Here is a 21540-nt window from a genome sequence, read left to right as displayed (position 1 = left end):
AGCTCAATGGAACTGAGGAGGCTCCTTGTACTATGATGGTGAGAGGCCAGGGAAATGAGATCCTCCTGGTCACTGTCAGACTTGTCAGTGGGTAAGGATGGTGCTGACTAGTGTTTGTGTGTTACATAGCCTAGTGTCGAGAGGAATTCCAGCGGCCAGGATGTGCTCAGAACCAGGGCCCTGGTACCAAGTAATGGGGATTGCAGTTCTTCCCGACTGTCAGGGTACGTCTACGCTATGGGATTATTCCGATTTTACATAAACTGGTTTTGTAAAACAGATTGTATGAAGTCGAGTGCACGCGGCCACACTAAGCACATTAATTCAGTGGTGTTCGTCCACGGTCCGAGACTAGCGTCGATTTATGGAGCGTTGCACTGTGGGTAGCTATCCCGTAGCTATTCCATAGTTCCGCAGTCTCCCTCGCCCCTTGGAATTCTAGGGTTGAATCTATCCAGTGCCTGACGGGGCAAAATTGTTGTCGCGGGTGGTTCTGGGTAAATGTCGTCACTCATTCCTTCCTCTGGAAAGCAACGGCAGGCAATCATTTTGCGTCCTTTTCCCTGGATTGCCTTGGCAGACGCCATAGCACGGCAACCATGGAGCTTGTTCAGCTCTTTTTTTTTTTTTTTTTTTTTTTTTTTTTTTTTTTTTTTTTTTTTACTGTCATCGTATGTGTACTGGATGCCGCTGACAGAGACAATATTCCAGCACTACACAGCAGCATTCATTGCCTCTGCCATGACAGCAGAGACGGTTATACTGTTGTTCTGTACCGTCTGCTGCTGTCATGGGTGCCCCTGGCTGAGGACGCAAAGACAAAAATGGGAATGACCCTTTGGGTCATTCCCTTCCTTTATGTTGTATCAAAAATAGAGCCTAGAATATGGGGCAAGTGTACTAGAGAACCAGTGTATCAGAGAACCAGAGAATGCACAGCTCTCTTTGTCAGATCCCGCAGAAATGATGAGCTGCTTGGCTCTCTAGGGGGCGTCCCTGCAGGCAAACTCACCCACTGATTCCCTCTCCCCAACCTTCCTGGGCCGTACCATGGCAGTGTCCCCCCATTTGTGTGATGAAGTAATAAAGATGCAGGAATAAGAAACACTGACTTGTTACTGAGATAAAATGTGGGGGAGGCAGCCTCCAGCTGCTATGATAGTCCAGGTAGGACATTAAAGCGGTGCGGGTGAGAGAAGCCAAGCATCCCGCTGAAATATGAAGCCCAGACAGTAACAGAATCTTTTTTTTACACATTCTGGAGGCGTTGCAACTGTGGGTAGCTATCCGTAGCTATTCCATAGTTCCGCAGTCTCCCTCGCCCCTTGGAATTCTAGTTGAAATCCCAGTGCCTGACGGGCAAAATGTTGTGCGGGTGTTCTGGGTAAATGTCGTCACTCATTCCTTCCCTGGGAAAGCAACGGCAGCAACATTTGCGTCCTTTTCCCTGGATTGCCTTGGCAGACCGCCATAAGCCAGGCAACCATGGAGCTGTTCAGCTCTTTTTTTTTTTTTTTTTTTTTTTTTTTTTTTTTTTTTTTTTTTTTACTGTCATCGTATGTGTACTGGATGCCGCTGACAGAGACATATTCCAGCACTACACAGCAGCATTCATTGCCTCTGCATGACAGCAGAGACGGTTATACTGTTGTTCTGTACCGTCTGCTGCTGTCATGGTGCCTTGGCTGAGGACGAAGACAAAAATGGGAATGACCCTTTGGGTCATTCCCTCCTTTATGTTGTATCTAAAAATAGAAGCCTAGAATATGGGGCAAGTGTACTAGAGAACCAGTGTAATAGAGAACCAGAGAGCACAGCTCTCTTTGTCAGATCCCAGAAATGATGAGCTGCTTGGCTCTCTAGGGGGCGTCCCTGCAGGCAAACTCACCCACTGATTCCTCCTCCCCAAACCTTTCTGGGCTACCATGGCAGTGTCCCCCCATGTTGTGATGAAGTAATAAAGAATGCAGGAATAAGAAACACTGACTTGTTACTGAAGTAAAATGTGGGGAGGCAGCTCACGCTGCTATGATAGTCCAGGTAGGACATTAAGCGTGCGGGGAGAGAAGCCAAGCACCCGCTTGCTAATTCAAAAGTTCGTGGGGCTTTTCCTGTTTACCTGGCCACTGCATCCGAGTTCGGATTGCTGTCCAGAGCGGTCACAATGGTGCATTGTGGGATACCGCTTGGAGGCCAATATCGTCGATTTGCGGCCATATTAGCCCTAATCCAATATGGCAATACCGATTTTAGCGCTACACCTCTCATTGGGGAGGAGTACAGAAACCGATTTAAAGAGCCCTTTATATCGACATAAAGGGCCTTGTTGTGTGGCTGGGTACAGCGTTAAATCAGTTTAATGCTGCTAAAATCGGTTTAAACACGTAGTGTAGACCAGGCCTCATACTAGGGTACCGAACTCTTGCAGCACTGTTGGCTCACTTGGTGCCGTTGCAGAGGGTCTGTGGTGCACCGTCATACCAACGTCATCCTGTGTGCAGACCAGCACCCGAGGAAGATTAAATATTTTGCCAGTAGATTTCACCAACCTCTGATGACAGCAAAGGAATGGTGAGACTCCGGCATTTTAGGTTCCATTCCAGGCAGTGAAGGGGAGGGTGGTCTCACTGGCATAGAACCTTATGGCTGTTTGTTTTTTCGGACTCCCATCCCCTAACACTTCACCCCTTCATTACCATCCCCTCAAACCTATCCTTGTCCCAGTCTTGCCTTTCCCTCACTCTTAGTTCCTTGTCCCAGTCCCACTCTCCACTCCTCAAGCTTCTTACCTGGCCAGTCCTAGTCTCTACCTCAAAACTCCCTGTCCAAGTCTCAGTCTTCCTCCACTACTCCCAGTCACTTTCCCGCCCTGACTCCTTGTTCCCATTCTCTTTGCCCAGCCAGTTTCAGTTCTCTCTCTCCCAGCTCCTCATCCCATCCATCTCTCCATTCCCTACCCCACAGCCTCTAGTCATCAATCAGCTCCCACACATTTTCCCAATACCACTGGCCCCCTGACCCTTTTCTCTTTCGTTATCCAATCGCAATCATCCACCAAGGGACTAAAATACCTCCCAAGTAACTTTTACAGTCTGTGTAGGATGACAGAAGGAAGGACAGTAGGATGCACTTGCTGACTGAAGGATACCTATGCAGATAATCAACTGTCATCACCTAATTCAATTATACTTTTCCTTGGTTTCAGCTATTCAAAGAAACACCTTGTGGGAGCCTATGTCAATCTTTACCCCCACAGATGAAGGACAGCTTGGGATGCCAGGAGATGGCTTTTATCTTTGTTCAAAACAAGTCTGTATGAATTCAGAAATTTTGTTAAATCTCCAAATATTCTGCTATGCTTTATCTATGGAGCGAACTCTGATCAAAATATATGTTTCCTTTCCGACCTCAGAGCTGCTACCAAAACTACCACGATGTGTCTGGATACTCTGAGCTGGCTGCAAGTCCAAGAGTAAGGAGTTGTAATCAAATGTTGGACCGTAAGCACAGTGAAGATATACCTGTGAGCTGCTAAGATGCGATATGGAGATATGCTTATTTCAAATCTATGGGGGACAGGGTGTCCTCTTTGTTGATAGTTGTTCGCGTTGACCTGAAAGTCTCAATCAAAAGGTGCATCTTCACATAGCTTAAATGGTTCATGTTTCATGTTACTATCCACCACATGTAAGCATTTTTACATAGGACAAAGATTCCTCTAACAGAGTTACTTAGGTTATTATGCTTTAAAGACATACAAATTGTTTTTACCTCTTCCACAATAACATCCACAAGCAGGAAAACTATTTCAAGTGTCAGACACATTTTAAAAGCGCCATCACTACCTAACTCATATACGGCAGAGTAGGTCAATCTTAATTTCTTCTCTCTTTTCCTTGTTACTTTTAAAGAAAGTCTGTAAGAGAATCCCTGCTGCTGGGGGAGTGGAAGGGGGTGGAAATCTCACTGTCAAAGTTATTATATAGTACAGGCAGTGATAAAGGACTTTTTCAATTGGTGATGAGAAGGACCAAAGTAGGGAAATGCAGGTGAAGTACATATAGGATACACATATTCTTAATTACAATATAGAATACTCACCATATTTTACATCTGGAACTGTTACAGAGCTCTCAGCCATATTTGTAGACAGAATAATCTAGTTCAAGTCCAAAAAGAGAAAAAAAAATATGCAAAGAAAAGTTCACCCATCTATATTAATATATGTACTTATATAACTTTCCTTGGCGGGTAGGAAAAATTGTGAATGAAATAGAAATATTATATTTGTGTTTTGTGCTCTGTGCTATTTTCCAAAGTTATTTTCATCAGTATTGTGTCTAGACAATAAAAGGTGTCACTGTACTTCGATTTTATTTTTCTGGTGCTTAAAAAAAAATAAACCAAAGAGTGCTATAGTAAAAAAAAGTTTTGGAAATAGTTGTTGTAACTTCACAGGACATGTATATTTTATGTTTTTAACTGCAACTATTCAATAATCTAACAGCTCTAGAAATCAAGAAGCTAACATACATATGGCTTGATCCAGCATGGAAAACTGACACCCAGAAGCAGGAATTCACATCTGCAGTTCACTTTGCAGGAAAGGGGCAATATACAATAATTTAATTATAACTTCATCAAGTCTATTATAGCCCCTATCCATTTTTTTTTTAGCTGTGGCCAGTATTAACAGCCACAGCTATACATTAATTGAAGAAGGCTTTTCTGACCTACCAGAAAAGCAATCAGTTTCTAACTTGAACAAAGCTAGATTGCCTTTATACAGTTGCAGAAGAAGAATAAAATTAAAGAATCAAAAGTTGGCTTATGTTTAAGGATATATGTGTGTTGTAAAGGAGGCCCCAAACAGCAAATAAAACAAGGCCATGAGAATAAGTAGTATTACTTGTAGCATGGGAAGGATTTATGGTTTCCAAAGTAACTAATAAAACAAAGAGCTGCAGTAACAAGACAAAGGAAAATTGTCTTAAAAGAAAGAATTCCGAACCTTCCCACTGTTCTGCTAACAAACAAAGAGTGGGGGAGAAGATAAGAAAGGAAAGGCCTTAGGAAGAAAAGAGGCTGTAAAATGTATCTGAATTAAGACTGGAAATAAGGGTGAACTGTCTCAAATTGTTTTTTGATGTTTGAATGACATCACTTGTCTGTTAAAGAATAGAAAAAGTAAACTCTTAAAGCAGTTCATTGCTAATACCTGCCTGACCACGTTGGAGCCGACCAAAAGGGTTCTAAGCACCCCTGTGTTTAGTCCATTTGTAAGTATCTTGATCAAATGCTTTTGTTACTGTTTGGCTGTAGTAAATTGTATAAAAAGTCTAAATAATAAGCACGTCTAGGGCAGTCATATAAACACCATTTGGCCTTTGGATTTAATAAAGGAATTTATGCTTAAATTAGTGTTTGGTAGTTTCCCATATCAATTATTTCAAATATTATTAGTGATTACACCAACAGTGATCTTAGGCAACATTAGCTGCTGAGGCTATGGCCAAAACTATCCACTTCTTTTATAAAAATTAAGCCATGTTTCAATACTTGCTTACTTTTCTGTAACCAGGAACTGGAGTCAAAAACACATTATTCTGTTCTTCTAAAGTCACACTTGAATGGAGCAGATATACTTGCAACCTAGAGGAAATGCATCACTGTAACATCTGCATAGTGGTTCACAGTAGTCAGGGGCGTAATTACCCCACGTCTTTTGGGACTACAACTCACATAGCTGAAAGATTAATGTTAAAATACTCAACAGAAATTTAATGAAATTAAAACAGAACTGTACATATGAAAATATTTTACCACATGTTACTCATTTTAACTTACCTTTTGTGAATCATGCTTGTGAGAAGTTCATGCATGTAATTCATTTCAGCCAAACCTAGGGGGGAATAAACAGCTGAGTTAAATTAAACATTTTGATGCTCACTCAAAACCAAAGAAGTTAATGATTTTATTCTAAAATGGATTCTCTTCATTTCTGCTTAATTCCTAATTCTGTTTCTATTTCTTTATCCCTTTTCATATACAATTACAACAGAGAGGTTAAATAGCAAAGATGCAATGAAAAGTGACTATAAAATTACATTACAAATAAAATGACAAACACACACCTACACTTACTATATGTGGAACAAGCAGTTCTACCCCATATTTAAAGTTTCCTGACACTATTCGTTATATTTTTTCCCCATGAGAAAACTATAAAGTCAATTAAAGTTGCAAAGTCAATCACTGAAAATCTAGGACGTGCCAGAATTAACTGTTGCCATTAAAGATGTTGTATTGCCATCTTTAATTGGATGATCACATAGTATTTTTCCACAGGACCTCTACCTTGTATAGGGCATAGGAAAAACAGTGCTCACTGAATAGCTAGCTATTCAAGATTTCTTTTTATCCTCACCATTCAATGTTCAGCTCCATTCCTTATTCATACCACATCATCCAACCCTACATTGAATACTGCATTATTAGTTTCCATATGGGCTTTACTTTGACCCTCATATCCGTAGTGACTGAGTGCCTCACAAACAGAGATAAATTCATTGTCTTAGCCCCTGTGACCTAGGGAGGTATCCTCATTTTACAGATGAGGAACTAAAGAATAGAGAAAGTCCAAAACTGTCAAGTGCCCACTAATTTGGGGTGCCCAAACTGAGACACCCAGGCCCTGATTTTTCAAAGTTCTTAGCACTTATACCACTTTATATATTCAAGCACAACTCCCATTTACTTCAGTTGAAACTGCTCAGCACTTCAGCAAATCAAGCCCTAGGTATCATAAGTCAGCAGGAATGGCATAGCATTTACCGGAGGTGGTTTTTACCAGATAAAATCATGATTTTTATCACCTCATGAAAAACTAGTTAGTTCTAGTTTAAGGCATTTTCTATTTTAAAAGCCATTTTATTAATGCACACCACATTACACTTAGTTTTAATTACTTATTCAAATTATGGTTACACAATGCAGTAGATTCATAGATTAATTTAGGGTTGTACAAATAAAAAGTAAAACTGCAGAGGGTATTTGTAATTATAATACTGAACACTGGAATAACAAATACTTTGCCTCAGTCTTTAATGAGGCTAATGAGGAGCTTAGGGATAATGGTAGGATGACAAATGGGATATTGAGGTAGATATTACCACATCCGAGGTAGAAGCCAAACTCTAACAGCTTAATGGGACTAAATCGGGGGGCCCAGATAATCTTCATCCAAGAATATTAAAGGAACTGGCACATGAAATTGCAGGCCTATTAGCAAGAATTTTTAATGAATCAGTAAACTCGGGTTGTACTGTACAACTGGAGAATTGCTAATATAGTTCTTATTTTTAAGAAAGGGAAAAAAAGTGACCCAAGTAACTATAGGCCTGTTAGTTTGACATCTGTAGTATGTAAGGTCTTGGAAAAAAATTTGAAGGAGAAAGTAGTTAAGGACATTGAGGTCAATGGTAATTGGGACAAAATACAACATGGTTTCACAAAACGGTATATTCATCCAAACCAACCTGATCGCCTCTTGAGAAGGCTAATGGATTTTTTAGACAAAGGATAACGCAGTGATCTAATTTACCTGACTTTCAGTAAGGCATTTTGATACGTTCCAACACGGGGGAATATTAGTTAAATTGGAAAAGATGGGATGAATATGAAAATTGAAGGTGGGTAAGGAACTGGTTAAAGGGGAGACTTACAACGGGTCATTACTTGAAGAGGTGAACTGTTCAGGCTGGAATGAGGTACTAGTGAGTTCCTCAGACAGTTTGGGACCAATCTTATTTAACCTTTTTATTTACTGACGCTTAGGCACAAAAAGTGGGAGTGTGCTAATAAAGTTGCAGATGAACAAAGCTGGAGGTAATGCTAACATCAGAAAAGGAACCGAATTATCATACAGGAAGATCTGTGATGACCTTTCTAAACCAAGTAAAAAGTAATAGGATGAAATAATGAGTGAAAAGTTACAAGTCATAATAGGATTAACAACAAGAATTTTAGTTATAATTTGGGAACACATCAGTTGGAAGTAACAGAGCGGAGAAGGGACTCGGCAGTATTGGTTGATCACATAGATGACTATTGCTGGCCAATGTGATATGGCTGTTAAAAAGCTTAAATGGCAGTTTTTAGATGCACCGGCGAGTATTCCACACAAGATAAGAGGCAAGTTAGTACCATTATACAAGGGCACTGGTGAGGCCTCATCTGCGAATACCATGTTGCAGTTCTTGGCTCCTGTTTAGAGATTGAATTCAAACTGGAACAGTACACGAGAAAGGGCTACTAAGGATGTATCCCGAGGAATGGAAAACTGCTTATGAAAGGAGACTGAAGAATCTGGCTTGTTTAGGCCACCAGAAAGAGGCTGAGGGGAATGATTGCTTCTTTCAAATATATCAAGGGTAAATATTAGGGAGGGAGAGGAATTATTTAAGCTTTGTACCAATTGGACAACAAGAACAAATGGATTTAAACTGGACACTAGGAAGTTTAAACTTGAAATTAGACAAAGGTTTCTACACTTTAGAGGAGTGAAGTTCTTGGAACAAGCCTTCCAAGGAGGTAGTGGGGCAAAGCTATATCTTGGCCTTTAGACTAAGCTTGATAAGTTTTAGGGAGGGATTGGTATTGATTGAGAATAGCCTTAATTTTTGGCAGTTCATTCGTGTGCAATTGATATTTGATTAAACAGCAGGTAAGTTGTCAGCGACTCGTAATGGGATGTTAGATGGAATGGGAATCGTAGTACTACAGAGAATTCTTTCCTCGGGTGCTGCCGGTGAGTCTTGCACATGCCTCAGGGTTTAACGATGCCTACTTGGGGTCAGGAAGGAATTTTCCTCCAGGGCGACTGGCAAGGTCCTGGAGTTTTTCGCTTCCTCTATAGCATGGGGCATGGGTCACTTGCTGGAGGATTCTCTGCAGCTTGAAATCTTCAGACCACGATTTGAGGACTTCAATAAGTCACACATAGGCTAAGGGTTTGCTACAGGAGTGGATGGGTGAGATTGTGTGGCCTGCATTGTGCAGGAGGTCAGACTAGACGATCATAACGGTCCCTTCTGACCTTAGAGTCTATCTGTATACATTTTTGGTTTGGTATTTTCTCCAAGAAGTAATACATAACTTAACTTATATTTCAGTTTTCAACATTATATAAACAAAAGTGAAGAACAGCTGATTACATAAAAATGACAATAATGCAAAGTTGTGGGCTTGAAGCATTGATTACTTAATCAGAAGCATGCAGAGTTGCCTACTATCAGTCCAGGTGCATTTGGCCATGCAGTGTTCTGTAGCAGAAGACCAACTTTCATGTAGTGAATACACTGAGCCTATATCGTGGTTTTGAATGGATGTATCGAAAATTTGAAAATATCTGTTCCGTACTTGCTGGACACTGATGCAATTATTCTTTCCAGTTTAAAACAAGTTCAGTATTTACCAGCATCCTCTCCTAAACTAGTTTTTCCTGGAAAATTGTGAACCCTGCAAGTTGGGTGCCCATAAAATGGGGTACTATAATAGGAACTCTGTGGCACGGGCAGAGATAGAATCCAGTTATCCAGGGTGACATTCAACTGCCATAACTACAAGACCCTCCTTTCTCTCTACCTGCATTCTCTGGGTTCATGCACAATTCACTTTCTAACTTCTGCAACAAATGAGTCAGAGGTCCTATGTACAGCATCTTCATTTACTACACAATCCAGAGATTGAAATCTTTTGAATCGCAGTGTCCTGTGGGCCATGTCTGTGCTGCACATGTCCCCTGTGCGCCCCAACCACCCCTCCCCAATCCCTCACTAATTCAGAGTCATAGACAGAGAAATCCAAAAAGGTGGGGATACAAGCCAAGTTGTGGGACCCACACTGACGACACCTTGGAGAACCACAGTTCCTGCTCTGTAGTTTTAAAAACATTCTGCCACATATTTCATGTTATGGTAGTCTCAGATGACGACTCGGCACATGTAGTGCGATTTAAGAACACTTTCACTGCAGATTTGACAAAACACAAAGAAGGCACCAATGTGAGATTTCTCAAGGTAGCTACAGCACTCGATGCAAGGTTTAAGAATCTGAAGTGCCTTCTAAAATCTGAGAGGGACATAGGGTGACCAGACATCCCGATTTTACAGGGACAGTCCCAATTTTTAGGTCTTTTTCTTACATAGTCTCCTATTACCCCCCACCCCCATCCTGATTTTTCACACTTGCTGTCTGGTAACCCTAGAGGGACATGCGTGCAGCATGCTTTCAGAAGTCTTAAAAGAGCAACACTCTGATGCGGAAACTCCAGAACCCAAACCATCAAGAAGGAAAATCAACTTTCTGTTGTGGCATCTGACTCAAATGATGAAAATGAAAATACATCAGTCCATACTGCTTTGGATCATTATCGAGCAGAACCCACCATCAGCATGGACGCAGGTCTTCTGGAATGGTGGTCAAAGCATGAAGGGGGCATAAAATGTTTAGCATATCTGGCAGGTAAATACCTTGCACTGCTGGGTACAACATGCCATGCAAATTCCTGTTCTCACTTTCAGGTGACATTGTAAATAAGAAGCAGGCAGCATTATCTCCCACAAATGGTAAATCACAGAATATTAGCGTTGGAAGAGACATCAGGGGGTCATCTAGTCCAATCCTCTGCTCAAAGCAGGACCAACACCAACTAAATCATCCCAGCCAGGGCTTTGTCAAACTGGGCCTCAAAAACCTTTAAGGATGGAGATTCCACCACTTCCTCAAGTAATCCATTCCAGAGCTTCACCACCCTCCTAATGAAACAGTGTTTCCTAATATCCAACTGAGACCTCCGCAACTTCAACCTGAGACCACTGCTTCTTGTTCTGTCATCTCCCACCACTGAGAACAGCTGAACTCCATCCTCTTTGGAATCCCCCCTCAGGTTCATTCATGTAGTGCAGTGCGGTCCCTTACGCATTATTTATTAAATGCTTAAAATGTGCCAAGCAACATACAGGAAAAAAAAAAAAAGAAAGACGCTTAGCTCCAACTTCAGGGATCCTGATGAAGGCTGGATATGAGGCACTACTCACCATACAGTCACATGAAGGAGCTGTGTAACCATATAGAAAGGAGAAACTGAATGCAGAATTTCAAGTATGACATGATTCACTATTTAACCCAGTAGCTGAAACAAAAAACATTTGGAGGGGAGGTGACCGGGGGGGAGGGGGGGGTTGGTATCTTTTGCTATACTGCAACTTTATTTAAAAATTCTAAGATTAGAATAGAGTATTTTACAATGAAGGTTACTTTTTATTTGCTACCACATTCATACAGGGTTGGGGTAAAATTGAAGACTGATATATGTACTGATGTTCATGTTATCAATTAGAGGAAGTGTGATGTCAGAGAAAAAAGATGCAATTTCAATACATGCTAACAAGCTGCATCCCCCCTCACCAAAACCACAACAAGAAAAGGTCAGTACCCACCTGGCAGAAACACCAACACACTGCCACGCTCTGACATAAGGCCCACATTTTTGTTCTCCCTAATTAAAATATATTTTTAATATTAATTTCATACTTCACTAACCTCAACCTATTATGTTTCAGTTCCCTAAAAACCAGTTTATCTTGTAAGAGTTAACAAACGTGCACTTTTCCTATCAGCTGTGCTATTTAAGTTCACTGAATAGACATGATACAAAACATCACCTAAAGCTATATTTTTCATAAAAAACATGTACATAAATACTGAAAGCAAACCTGCTCCATGGCCTTTAGAACTATGTCACATGCAGAAGTACTCCTGTTTCCCTTGCATCAAAATTGTGTTACATAAAAATCTCTCTCTGATATCATTACTTGAGAATTAGTTAAAAATTTGTGAACTATAAACTCTATCCTTACTTTAAAAAAATGCTATGTTAGATAGCTCTAACAAAAACTTTTCCTATTATAAGCAGCATGTAATGGTAAGGAAAATTGCAAAGCTACAACTGAATGAGTCAGTTTTACAATAGCAAACAAATGGAATCCTTTCACTTCATAAGCATTGATAAATTAAGCCATGACATGAACTGCTAGAGACATCACTCTGCTTAAGCCTGTGTGTGACAGAGACTAGAGGCTACAATCAATTTAATGTAATACAAAAATCTTACACTTGGTAGCAGTAACTTCATACTGTTGTAACATTCTGTAAATGTAGCATAAAAATCACTATTCCCTTACTGTACATATAAGACGACATTTTAATTATAGCAATACCAGAAATGTTCATTTTCACTAGAGGGTAGTAATGTCTCTTTATTATGAGCAGTTCCCTTTCTGAAATTAAAAACTACAGTAATAAATATACTAATATTGGTCATGAGAACATTTTGTATGGTGCTATGTCTAGTCTTCTAAAATGATGTCTAGTCTTTCTAAAACAGTCCAACAAAGCAGCACTATAGGAAGTATTCAGTTCTTCAGAAAAAAATAAGATCAAAATAATCCTCATAATGAAAGTGATAAATGAGCAGCATACCTATCTCATTAATATCCCCATCAACACTTACGTTTTATAGTGCAATCTGGTACAGTTTAAGTTTCATGATATTCTTCTAAAATGTCAAAAGCTTACATAACATTAAAAAAAGGTTTCAGTCTAAAAATTAAAGCTATTTCTTCAGTACATATTTATAAATTAGTAAAAAAAAAAATCAGCACAATGACAGAAAAGTGTAGCTTTAAGTTGCTAATCAACACTAGAAAAAGTTCTAGTAGCTTTAGATTTTTTTTAACCACTTTCCTGCAGATACTGAATACCAATTTACAAAATGCTATAGAGCAAGACAAATGAAATCGCCTTAATCTGTTCTACACTCTAACCTAATATGCACATTAAGCATGAAAGTCTGAAAAATACAAACAAGAAAAGACATCAGCCTTCATTGGTTCTTATATAATAATACTTTCCTTCATTCCTTTGTTAATAAATCCGAGTTCTGCGTCTTTGCTTCATATCAAGAACATTCAATCCCAGCCTGCAGCAAGAGTCTATTAAGTTTTCAAATGACATAGCTTTTAACGGTCACTTACACATTGTGCCCTGCGGTGTATTTTAAAAAATTCAAGAAATTCAGTAAAAGCTACAAGGGGTCTAAATACAATTAATGTGAACAGAAATCACGCCAATAAGTCATCATTCAAGACAAAAGGAGGAGAAGTACAAAACATTAAAGCCACGTCAGAATTGCAATATAGGTACTGCAAAGAATCATATTCCCTAATTCAACTTTCATTTCAACTGAGAGTCACAAGTTCTTCACAAACAGACCTGGAGTACATCTTACCCACTTTCCTTCATTTCCAGCTCATCAAACAGTTGAATCAGAGAGACTGCAACTTCATACATTTCTTTATCAATCATTGGTTGATCAAAGATTTGAGGAGAAACCTAGAGGGAGGGGAAAAAAAAACTTGATGTTAACATATTGACACGTAACATTAACACTTTCAAGCCTAAACATTGTGAGTAGATTGCCAAACACTCTCTCAGTCCAAAATAAACCTGACTTGAATTCTTTCAAATTTTCTTGAATGTATTAAAACCATTCCAATAGAGAATACACTAAAGTCAACCTGAAACTTTACAAGGAACTTAGTCTACTCAGAGGGATGAACTTTTGACCCCCACAACTGATCTTATTTAATACATTATTTCTTCAGACATTTTGCAGGCATTACAGCATTGTTCAACACCTACTGGGATACATCTATTTTTAAAAAAAATACTAAAGATGTTCCATGTAACAGTTACCTACATAGGATATGCACGATCAACTCCCAATTTCCAGCAAAGTTTGCAGGTCATGACAGATAAGGCTCCAAGATCCAAAAGGATGATAGAATGCATCGATTCACCCTCATACTAGGAGAGGAATAATCCCTCTCGGAATTCCCATAGGAAGTGCAGTTCCACATGAGCAAAACAGGACTGTGTTATGTTTGTGCTGGCACCATCTGGCACTTACAGCTATATTTCTTTTTACAAGAGTATTAATGATCAGGACTTTTTCTTATCTCTCCCTTTTTTGCTGCAGTCTGCTGCAAAGGTCAGACTATAAATTAGTTTATCTCAAAACAATTTAAGACTGTTGATTTTTTACAAGTTAAAACGTTACTTTGCTTTGCAGAGTCCTCTGAAAGACCTGTTCAAGTGGTAATTAAGAATCAGCAGGTAAGTAGACTGAGATTTGTGTTAGTTGCTCAAGAGATCACCAGCTCCAACCAAGCCTACGTTGGCTCCACCTCCATAGTCACTGAGTGCATCCACCTGATCAAACTGGTCCTCTCCTTGTGAGGTAACTCCAGTCTCTTCATGTGTCACTATATAATGCTTGCATCTGTAATTTTCACTCCATGAATATGAAGAAGTGAGGTTTTTTACCCATGAAAGCTGAAGTCCAAATAAAACTGTTAATCTTTAAGGTTTAAGTCACTGGACTCCTTGTCATTTCATCATGGACACATCTACATGTGGCATGCCTCTAAAACCTGAATGCCAAGCCACACTCCCCCCTCTCCTTATTTAAATCCACTCTTAACCTTGCTTCTGTACTACCATCTACAATAGTGGTTTACAACCTGTGGTTCACAGACTCCTGAGGGTCCTCAGACTATGTCTAAGATATCCAAAGGGCTCTGCACCTCCATTTGAAATTTTTTTGGTGTCCGCAAATGAAAAAAGATTGAAAGCCACTGATCTACAAGAACTAGAATAATTTAAAAAGAAACTAAAAAGCTCAGGTTCCACTGCGCATCCGTAAAAATACATATGCCAGAACTGAGTCTCCATATGATCCTATTACTATAATCAGTTTCCTTCTTTACCTCTCTGTCCATTATCCATCCAATGCTTCACATCTTAAAAAAGAATATGATGACCACCAAAGTTGTGAGTTTCTTTTATACATGTCCTAAGCAGCTAGCATGTTTTGGTGTTGTGAAATAAGTCAGTCAATCTCTGGGAGAGCCTCTGGCATTCCATACTTCTCATCACAGCCACTGGGTTTTTGGTCTTCTTCAAGCTACTCTTTCCCAGACTACTCCTAAATTTTGTACTCTCAGTCTTTTCACTGGCCACATGTACTGTAATCATACATCCTAGACTAGTCGTGCATTTGACCCAGGACTCTGCTTTCAAAGCATGTTCACTCAATCTTCAACCTCCACAACCATCTCCGTCTGGCTCACTCTTGGCTTTTCTGACTGAAATGCTTCATTAGACATTTGTCCAAATTTTCTCATTGTCAAAGTCACTTAACACACCCCTGAAAAAATGGGAGGCTTGAGTGCCTCTTTTCCACAGCCTCTTCCTTCTTATGAACTTTGTGAGCCCTGGAACTCATGCTCCAAGGCACACTATATTCTCTCTCTAATTACCAGACCCATCCAGTTGTGTTTATTTGGTCAGCAAATATACCTCTTCAGTATTCAACTTCCTTTACCAGCTGCTTAACACGCTCAAGGAGTGTTCTCTCACTATGGGTATGTGAAGCTCATGTAGGCACACCCATAGCGACAAAGCACTGCTAAGAGTGTACGCAGCTGTCAAAGGAAGTTGAATAGTGAAGAGAAATATTTGCTGAGCACAGAAACAAAACTGCCTAGGCCTGGTCATGACAGAGAGAGAACTGTGTGTCTTGGCACATGAGTTTGTAGGCATTCCCAAGCCAGTTTTGATCTAGCTTTGCACTTCTCAAGCTCTGGTTCAGGACCCCAAAATGAGTCGTGACCCCACTTTAATGGGGTTGTCAAGGCTGGCGGTAAACTTGCGGGGGCCCAGGGCTTAAGTCAAAGCCCAAGCCCTGCCTCATCCGCCCAGGGCTGAGGCTGGGGCTTAGGCTTCAGTCCCCTCACATTGTGCTGAAGACAGGGCTCAGGTTTCAGACCCCAATGCTGGGGTTGTTGAAGGACATAAATCCACACTGTATAGGGGTCAAGCACAGGAGTCTATTACAAAGAGCCCTGGCGGACTGTTACCTTGCTTATTAGGCTCAGAGACACTGTTACTCAATTGATTACAATAGAATATATAGATTTTTCATGGGCAGGGAAAAGTGATGGGGTAGGCAATTTTACACCTAATAGGTGTAAAACCTGATAGGTTCTCTAGCAAGACAAGATAGCACAGTGGCTAATGGTTAACAGGTTACATAATGTCTCCGCCCATGGTCTTAAGTTTGCAAGCTAACATTTAATTAATACTTTGATAAAATGTTATTAGTATAAAATATATATGTTGCATTCTGATTTGGGGTCTATAGGAATGGAGTAACTCCTTTGATTGTCCAACAGGTACATTTCTAGGAGTTAAAGCAAAAGAAACAGGAAAGTATATGGCAATAAAGATTGTTTTCTGTGTGTCTAAAGGCAGGCATTGGTCCCTTGGAAGGGGAGGTTGCCATATCTTATACTGACGTGCCAACTTTTCATAAACTCAAGGCTCGATCTGTGGGAAGAATGTCTCCCTACAGAAAAAACTAACAATAGGAACAGGGATTCTTTGTTTAAATTTGCAACTTTGAATAAGACACAATTATTTAGTTCTTAGCTCCAACATCTGGCAATTTGCTGACTTGTCTTATTTTAGCAAAACAAGATTATCTGTTTACCCCAGCTTTCTCTTAGCTGATTACTGTTTGCTAGGCCTCTGGTCTCTTGACCATACTCTGGACTTTGGGTCTGAAAAAGAGCTGGCACAATCTATATACCCAGTTGTTATATAAAATGCGCATGGATTTTAACCCTTCAGTTGTATAGTATTTTTTGTTGTCAGAAGGGGGTTACGGTGCAATGAAGTTTGAGAACCACTGATCAGCTAGATCACAACTAACTCAAATAATAGTAGTGTAGCCATGGCAGCAGCTAGCCGCTCAAGTATATATCCAGGGTCCTGAGTAGGGTTATATTCAGGAGGCTGGTTCATGCGCTTCTGTCCCTGCTGCCACAGATAACTGCTATTGTCACTCAAGTTAGCGGTGATCTAGCCAGATGAAATCTAGGTCAAGAATCCCTACAGGAGCTGCAATTGCATCTCCTGATTGTGAACTACACATATCCTGAATTACAGCCTCATCTATGCTTGGACTTCTCTGCTTGTTGTTACCATCAGTCCAATTATTCCAGAGGTAGTATCAGTGGGAATGCTAGAGAAGTCAAGGAACTGGCATTCTAAGCATTGCATCCTCTAAACCTGGATTACGTGACACTGATTAAAAAGCAGCGTCCATCATGGAAACACACCCACTGTGGCTGCCACTGGGAGAGAAAGAGCAATTATAGCAATGGTGGAATAAGTTAGGGAAAAAGCGAATGTTAAATGAAGCCAAAATACAGTAACAAGGCAGTGCTAGACAGTTAAGAAGCTGGCAGTGGAAGCTGAGAGACAGAGGAATATTTGGTGAGAATATAAACAAAACTCAGATAGTCTGAGTGTAGAGAACAGAGTAAGGACATATTTATCACTTGTTCACATTCTACTTCACTTCTACCGGTATAAAACTAGGATTATTAAAAGAAATTCAGATTGAACAGTCACATCAGGACACAAGCACATGCTGTATGAACTTTGTGAATGCTGTAACTAGGACTTGAAGAATTTAACTTTTCCACTGAGGTTTATTTAGCTTCTTGAAATATAAGGGTATAATGATTTTTTTTTAAAAATCAACTTAATTTCAATGGCTTTGGTATGAAGTTGTACCTTTCTTTGTGGACTTCATGTTCAATGAGGACTTGTTCTCCCCTGGCTGCTTGAGTTTAAAATGTTGCTTTTTGAACTCTCTCTACTTGAACAGCTTTCAAATGTGTCTTTTCGCTTTGTTAGAGCTACTGCAGCTCCCTTTGCTATTCCTCAACATGACAAGACAGCCACACAGCCCATAAAAAGGTAACAATATGACAATGAATAAAATCCATCAGTACTAACATAGATGAGTGAAATAACCCATCAAAAAATAGAACTGATTTTGATATATACACTTCACTGTCTGACATCTGGATTCTAGACATTCAACCCAAACACACACACAAGAGTCACCCCCATAAAAAGAAATAAGGAGGGACTTCATTATCGATCTTTTGCCAAATACAAATTTCTCTCACAAAACTTCAAATGACAAAGGTTTCGCTGCAAATAACGTATACAACTTTTTTTCAAAGGAAACATTCTTAAAAGTTATTCATTAGAAACAGGGAAGAACAAAGGCAGGTGGCAGTGCAGGCTTTCTGGTGTCCAGCTGCTTACAAAATGCACTGCAACACTCCAACTAACATCTCAAGATATAACAGTATAAGACTGAAAGAAGCCACTATGTGCCACTGATGTGACATGAAGACAACATGCCTACACTTCAAGTTAGGGGTGCGATTCTCAGCTCTTATGGACATACTCAGGCTCTCTCTCGTTGAGTTAGCGTGCTAATGGTGGTAGTAAAGCTGGAGCGGCACAGGGAGCAACGAGCTTCAGCACGGGCTAGTTTATCAAGTATGTATCCATGGGGGTCTAGGTGACTTTGTATTCAGGCCAGCTATCCCATGCCATCACTTACCACTGCCCGTGTTACCATGGCTACCCTAGTTCAATGAGAGCTAGTGTGAGCATCTCTACACGAGCCAGGAATCACACCCCTAGTTCCAAATGTAGATGTAGCCTTAGATCATGAGGAGTCTGAGAAACACAGAAGTGAACTGACAGGCAGCACCTTCACTTGCCACATTTAAAAAGGAACTGCCTGGAACATTTAGAGGGTGGTGTTTATGCTCTGCATGGGCACTGGCTTATTTATTGCCCACTGCCATCTAAGGTAAAAATATCTTTGCGAGAAGGCGGTGTTCCAGTGGCCTAGTATCAACGACCTGACACCCAGGAGCAAAAGACCTGGCAGAGTCAACCTTCGGAGAGACTATTACTGTACATAAGAATGGAACTGTATTCAGCGTCTTGAATATATTAATATTCCAAATGTTCCAAGAGCACTGTAAGCAACCTTCTAAAGTTTGTGTTTATGCTGATTCCTTTCTTCTCTATCCCCATCACACCCTGCAGTTTATCAATCTCCTGACGCTGATATGCAAGCACATATGATCAATAAAATAATGGTCCAGTTAAAAATAGTAAGTAAACATCTAACAAATTTATAAAATACTTGAAGAACATGCCAACAGAATGGAAAAATACTGCCCTCAGGAAATTACACTAAATTGTGCCTTATGCCTTCTTACAGTCATGAATGACTAGCATCATCTCTGTATAACCTCTCACACCTGGGAAGCACAAGCACATATTATGAAGTGACTTCCCTTTCCCTCACCTAACACTTTTCCTCCCTCTTCTGGAAGAAAAGTGAAGAAGAGGACGATGTATACATCAGATCCCAAGAGTATACGCCTATTCAAAGCATAAGAGGTATTATAAGCAGGGACAGGATAGAGGTACACAAAATACTGAATATAAAGATGGTCAGCTGGGCCCGCTATTTACCTTCCCATGATACAAGAACAAGGGAACATTTAATGAATTTGAAAAGATGTTTACATTGAATTTGATTGAAAGAAATAGGTATATGTATATATAATTTAAAAACACACACACACACACACCCACCCCCCCTGTGGAACTCATTGTCAAATTCAGAAAAGGATTAGACATTTATCCAGATAATAAGAACAGCCAGTTACATTAGAGGGTTTTTTTTTTTTTTTTTTAAATGAAGGAATATAAAGCCTCATATTCAGGGCATACGCAAACAAGTAACAGATGGGTTTTAAGCAACCAATGTGGACTGATTTAAATCAAGGTGATGTAAGACGAGATTTAAGTCATCTTATTTTTTTAAATTATTGATTTTAAATCAGGTTAAGGCTTTGTAAAATTAATTTGAAGATTTATGCTACTGCAAATTTTAGATTAAAACGTCTAATGAATTAAATAATAAGTGCTGTGCTGATAAATGAAGTTACTCATGGAACTAATGTGAAGAAGTGCAGCATCAGGAGCTAAAGTTGTATTTATTAAAATCAAATTGTGTCACTTCAAAATATAATTGCTTTAATGTTATTGAGGCTTTCAATCCATTAAGAAAATTACTGCACATTTTATATTCTCAGACCAAATTTGAAAAAAATAGGAGCCTTAGGCTCCTAATCCAAATTTTCAAAATCTACTGGCAACTTCCCTTTAGTAGCTGGTATTTGTCACTGGCAACTTCTCTTTAGTATCTGGTATTTGTCACTGTCAGAAGTACGATAATGTAATAGATGGACTTCTGTTGTGGTATGGCAATAGTGTTACCGTACATCATGTTGATGTCTCAAAACATACTCTTCCATTTTTCTTTGGCTATCAAAACTTCCAGTTCCCTTCTCCTCATAAGCCTTTCCTTTGCCCACCCTCTTAATAAACATTGCCATCTATAACCTGAAGATAATTTCCAAGTCTGTATTTTTCACAAAGCTGTGCAATGAAGTCAGTTAACTACAACTTCACAGTTCCTTTCCAATTTTTCTCCTGGTCATATAAAAATAAGGAGCTTTTGTGTGTGCTTTTGAGTAGCCCTAAGGTTCAAATACAACTGCCTGTACCATCATGTTTGTTCCTCCCTACTAAGCAAAGAATAGCTGTAGCCAAGAGGAAAACAGAGCAGAATAGTAAGAAATAAACAAAGTCAGGAGAATTAAAGCTGAAAGGCCATGTGTGATAGGGGGAGTAATCAAAATGCTTTAAAAAAAAAATGACCAATCTTAAGTAGCTCCCCCGCAATCCCGTTCACAATCTTTGGACTGAAAGGTGTGGGAACTGACTTACAAGTTGCCACCATTTTAATAAATGCAACTTGTTAGACTTCTCTGCGAAGTTCCCAGTTATCTTGTTGTTGCCACCTATCATCAAGAATCTTTCAAAGACATCAGAGATTACATAATCTCTTCCATGCTGTCCATTTGAGCCAACATGTCACTGCGAAATATATGAATGCTGACAGGATATTGTTATAATACATTTCTTGCAGGCTTTTTCTGATGCATCAGAACTTTGATGGCTGCAGGAATCTATTAGTTTCTTTGGTAGTCGTGTTCAAGAGAAAAACATTTGACTAATTTAGTCAATTAAATCTCTTTCTTTTAACCCTCTTACAAATTGTCTGGTCCCTTCCTTTTTCTATAGGTTTTATTCTTTGATATGGTAGAAACTTTAATGGAATCAGATATAATATAGTTTTATTAATTCATCAGTTTTCTGCATTACGTGTCACTCAATGGGCATTATGTGAATAGCTTCAATTAATCAAGTTTGGTTGATGGATTGTTTCCATCTCATAGTTATTTTTAGAATCGTTATCCCTGCAGTAAGGTCCAGTCCAGGGGTGGCCAAACTGTGGCTCACGAGCTGCATGTGGCTCTTTTACACTTAAAGTGTGGCTTGCAGAGCCCCCCACATGCCCCCTACATTCTCCACCTACCAGGCTTTGAGAGAGGCTTG

The 21540-nt window shown here is 39.7% G+C and overlaps 1 protein-coding gene across 1 annotated transcript in view; it reads right to left on the bottom strand.

The window, feature by feature from the left end:
- TDRD9 (tudor domain containing 9) overlaps positions 1-21540 on the bottom strand; it is a 143838-nt gene that overhangs the window by 60989 nt on the left and 61309 nt on the right. The window contains exons 8-12 of the mRNA XM_032771627.2: positions 13352-13455; positions 11502-11560; positions 5848-5902; positions 5568-5652; positions 4102-4159 (exon numbers count right to left, since the gene is read on the bottom strand). Of these exons, the coding sequence (XP_032627518.2) occupies positions 4102-4159; positions 5568-5652; positions 5848-5902; positions 11502-11560; positions 13352-13455 (361 nt within the window). The remainder of the gene's footprint in view (positions 1-4101; positions 4160-5567; positions 5653-5847; positions 5903-11501; positions 11561-13351; positions 13456-21540) is intronic.

This window comes from Chelonoidis abingdonii, chromosome 4 (genome assembly GCF_003597395.2).
Source record: "Chelonoidis abingdonii isolate Lonesome George chromosome 4, CheloAbing_2.0, whole genome shotgun sequence".
NCBI lineage: Eukaryota > Metazoa > Chordata > Testudines > Testudinidae > Chelonoidis > Chelonoidis abingdonii.
The sequence above is the reverse complement of the archived record's forward strand: the minus strand, read 5'-3'. Positions and strand labels throughout refer to the sequence as shown.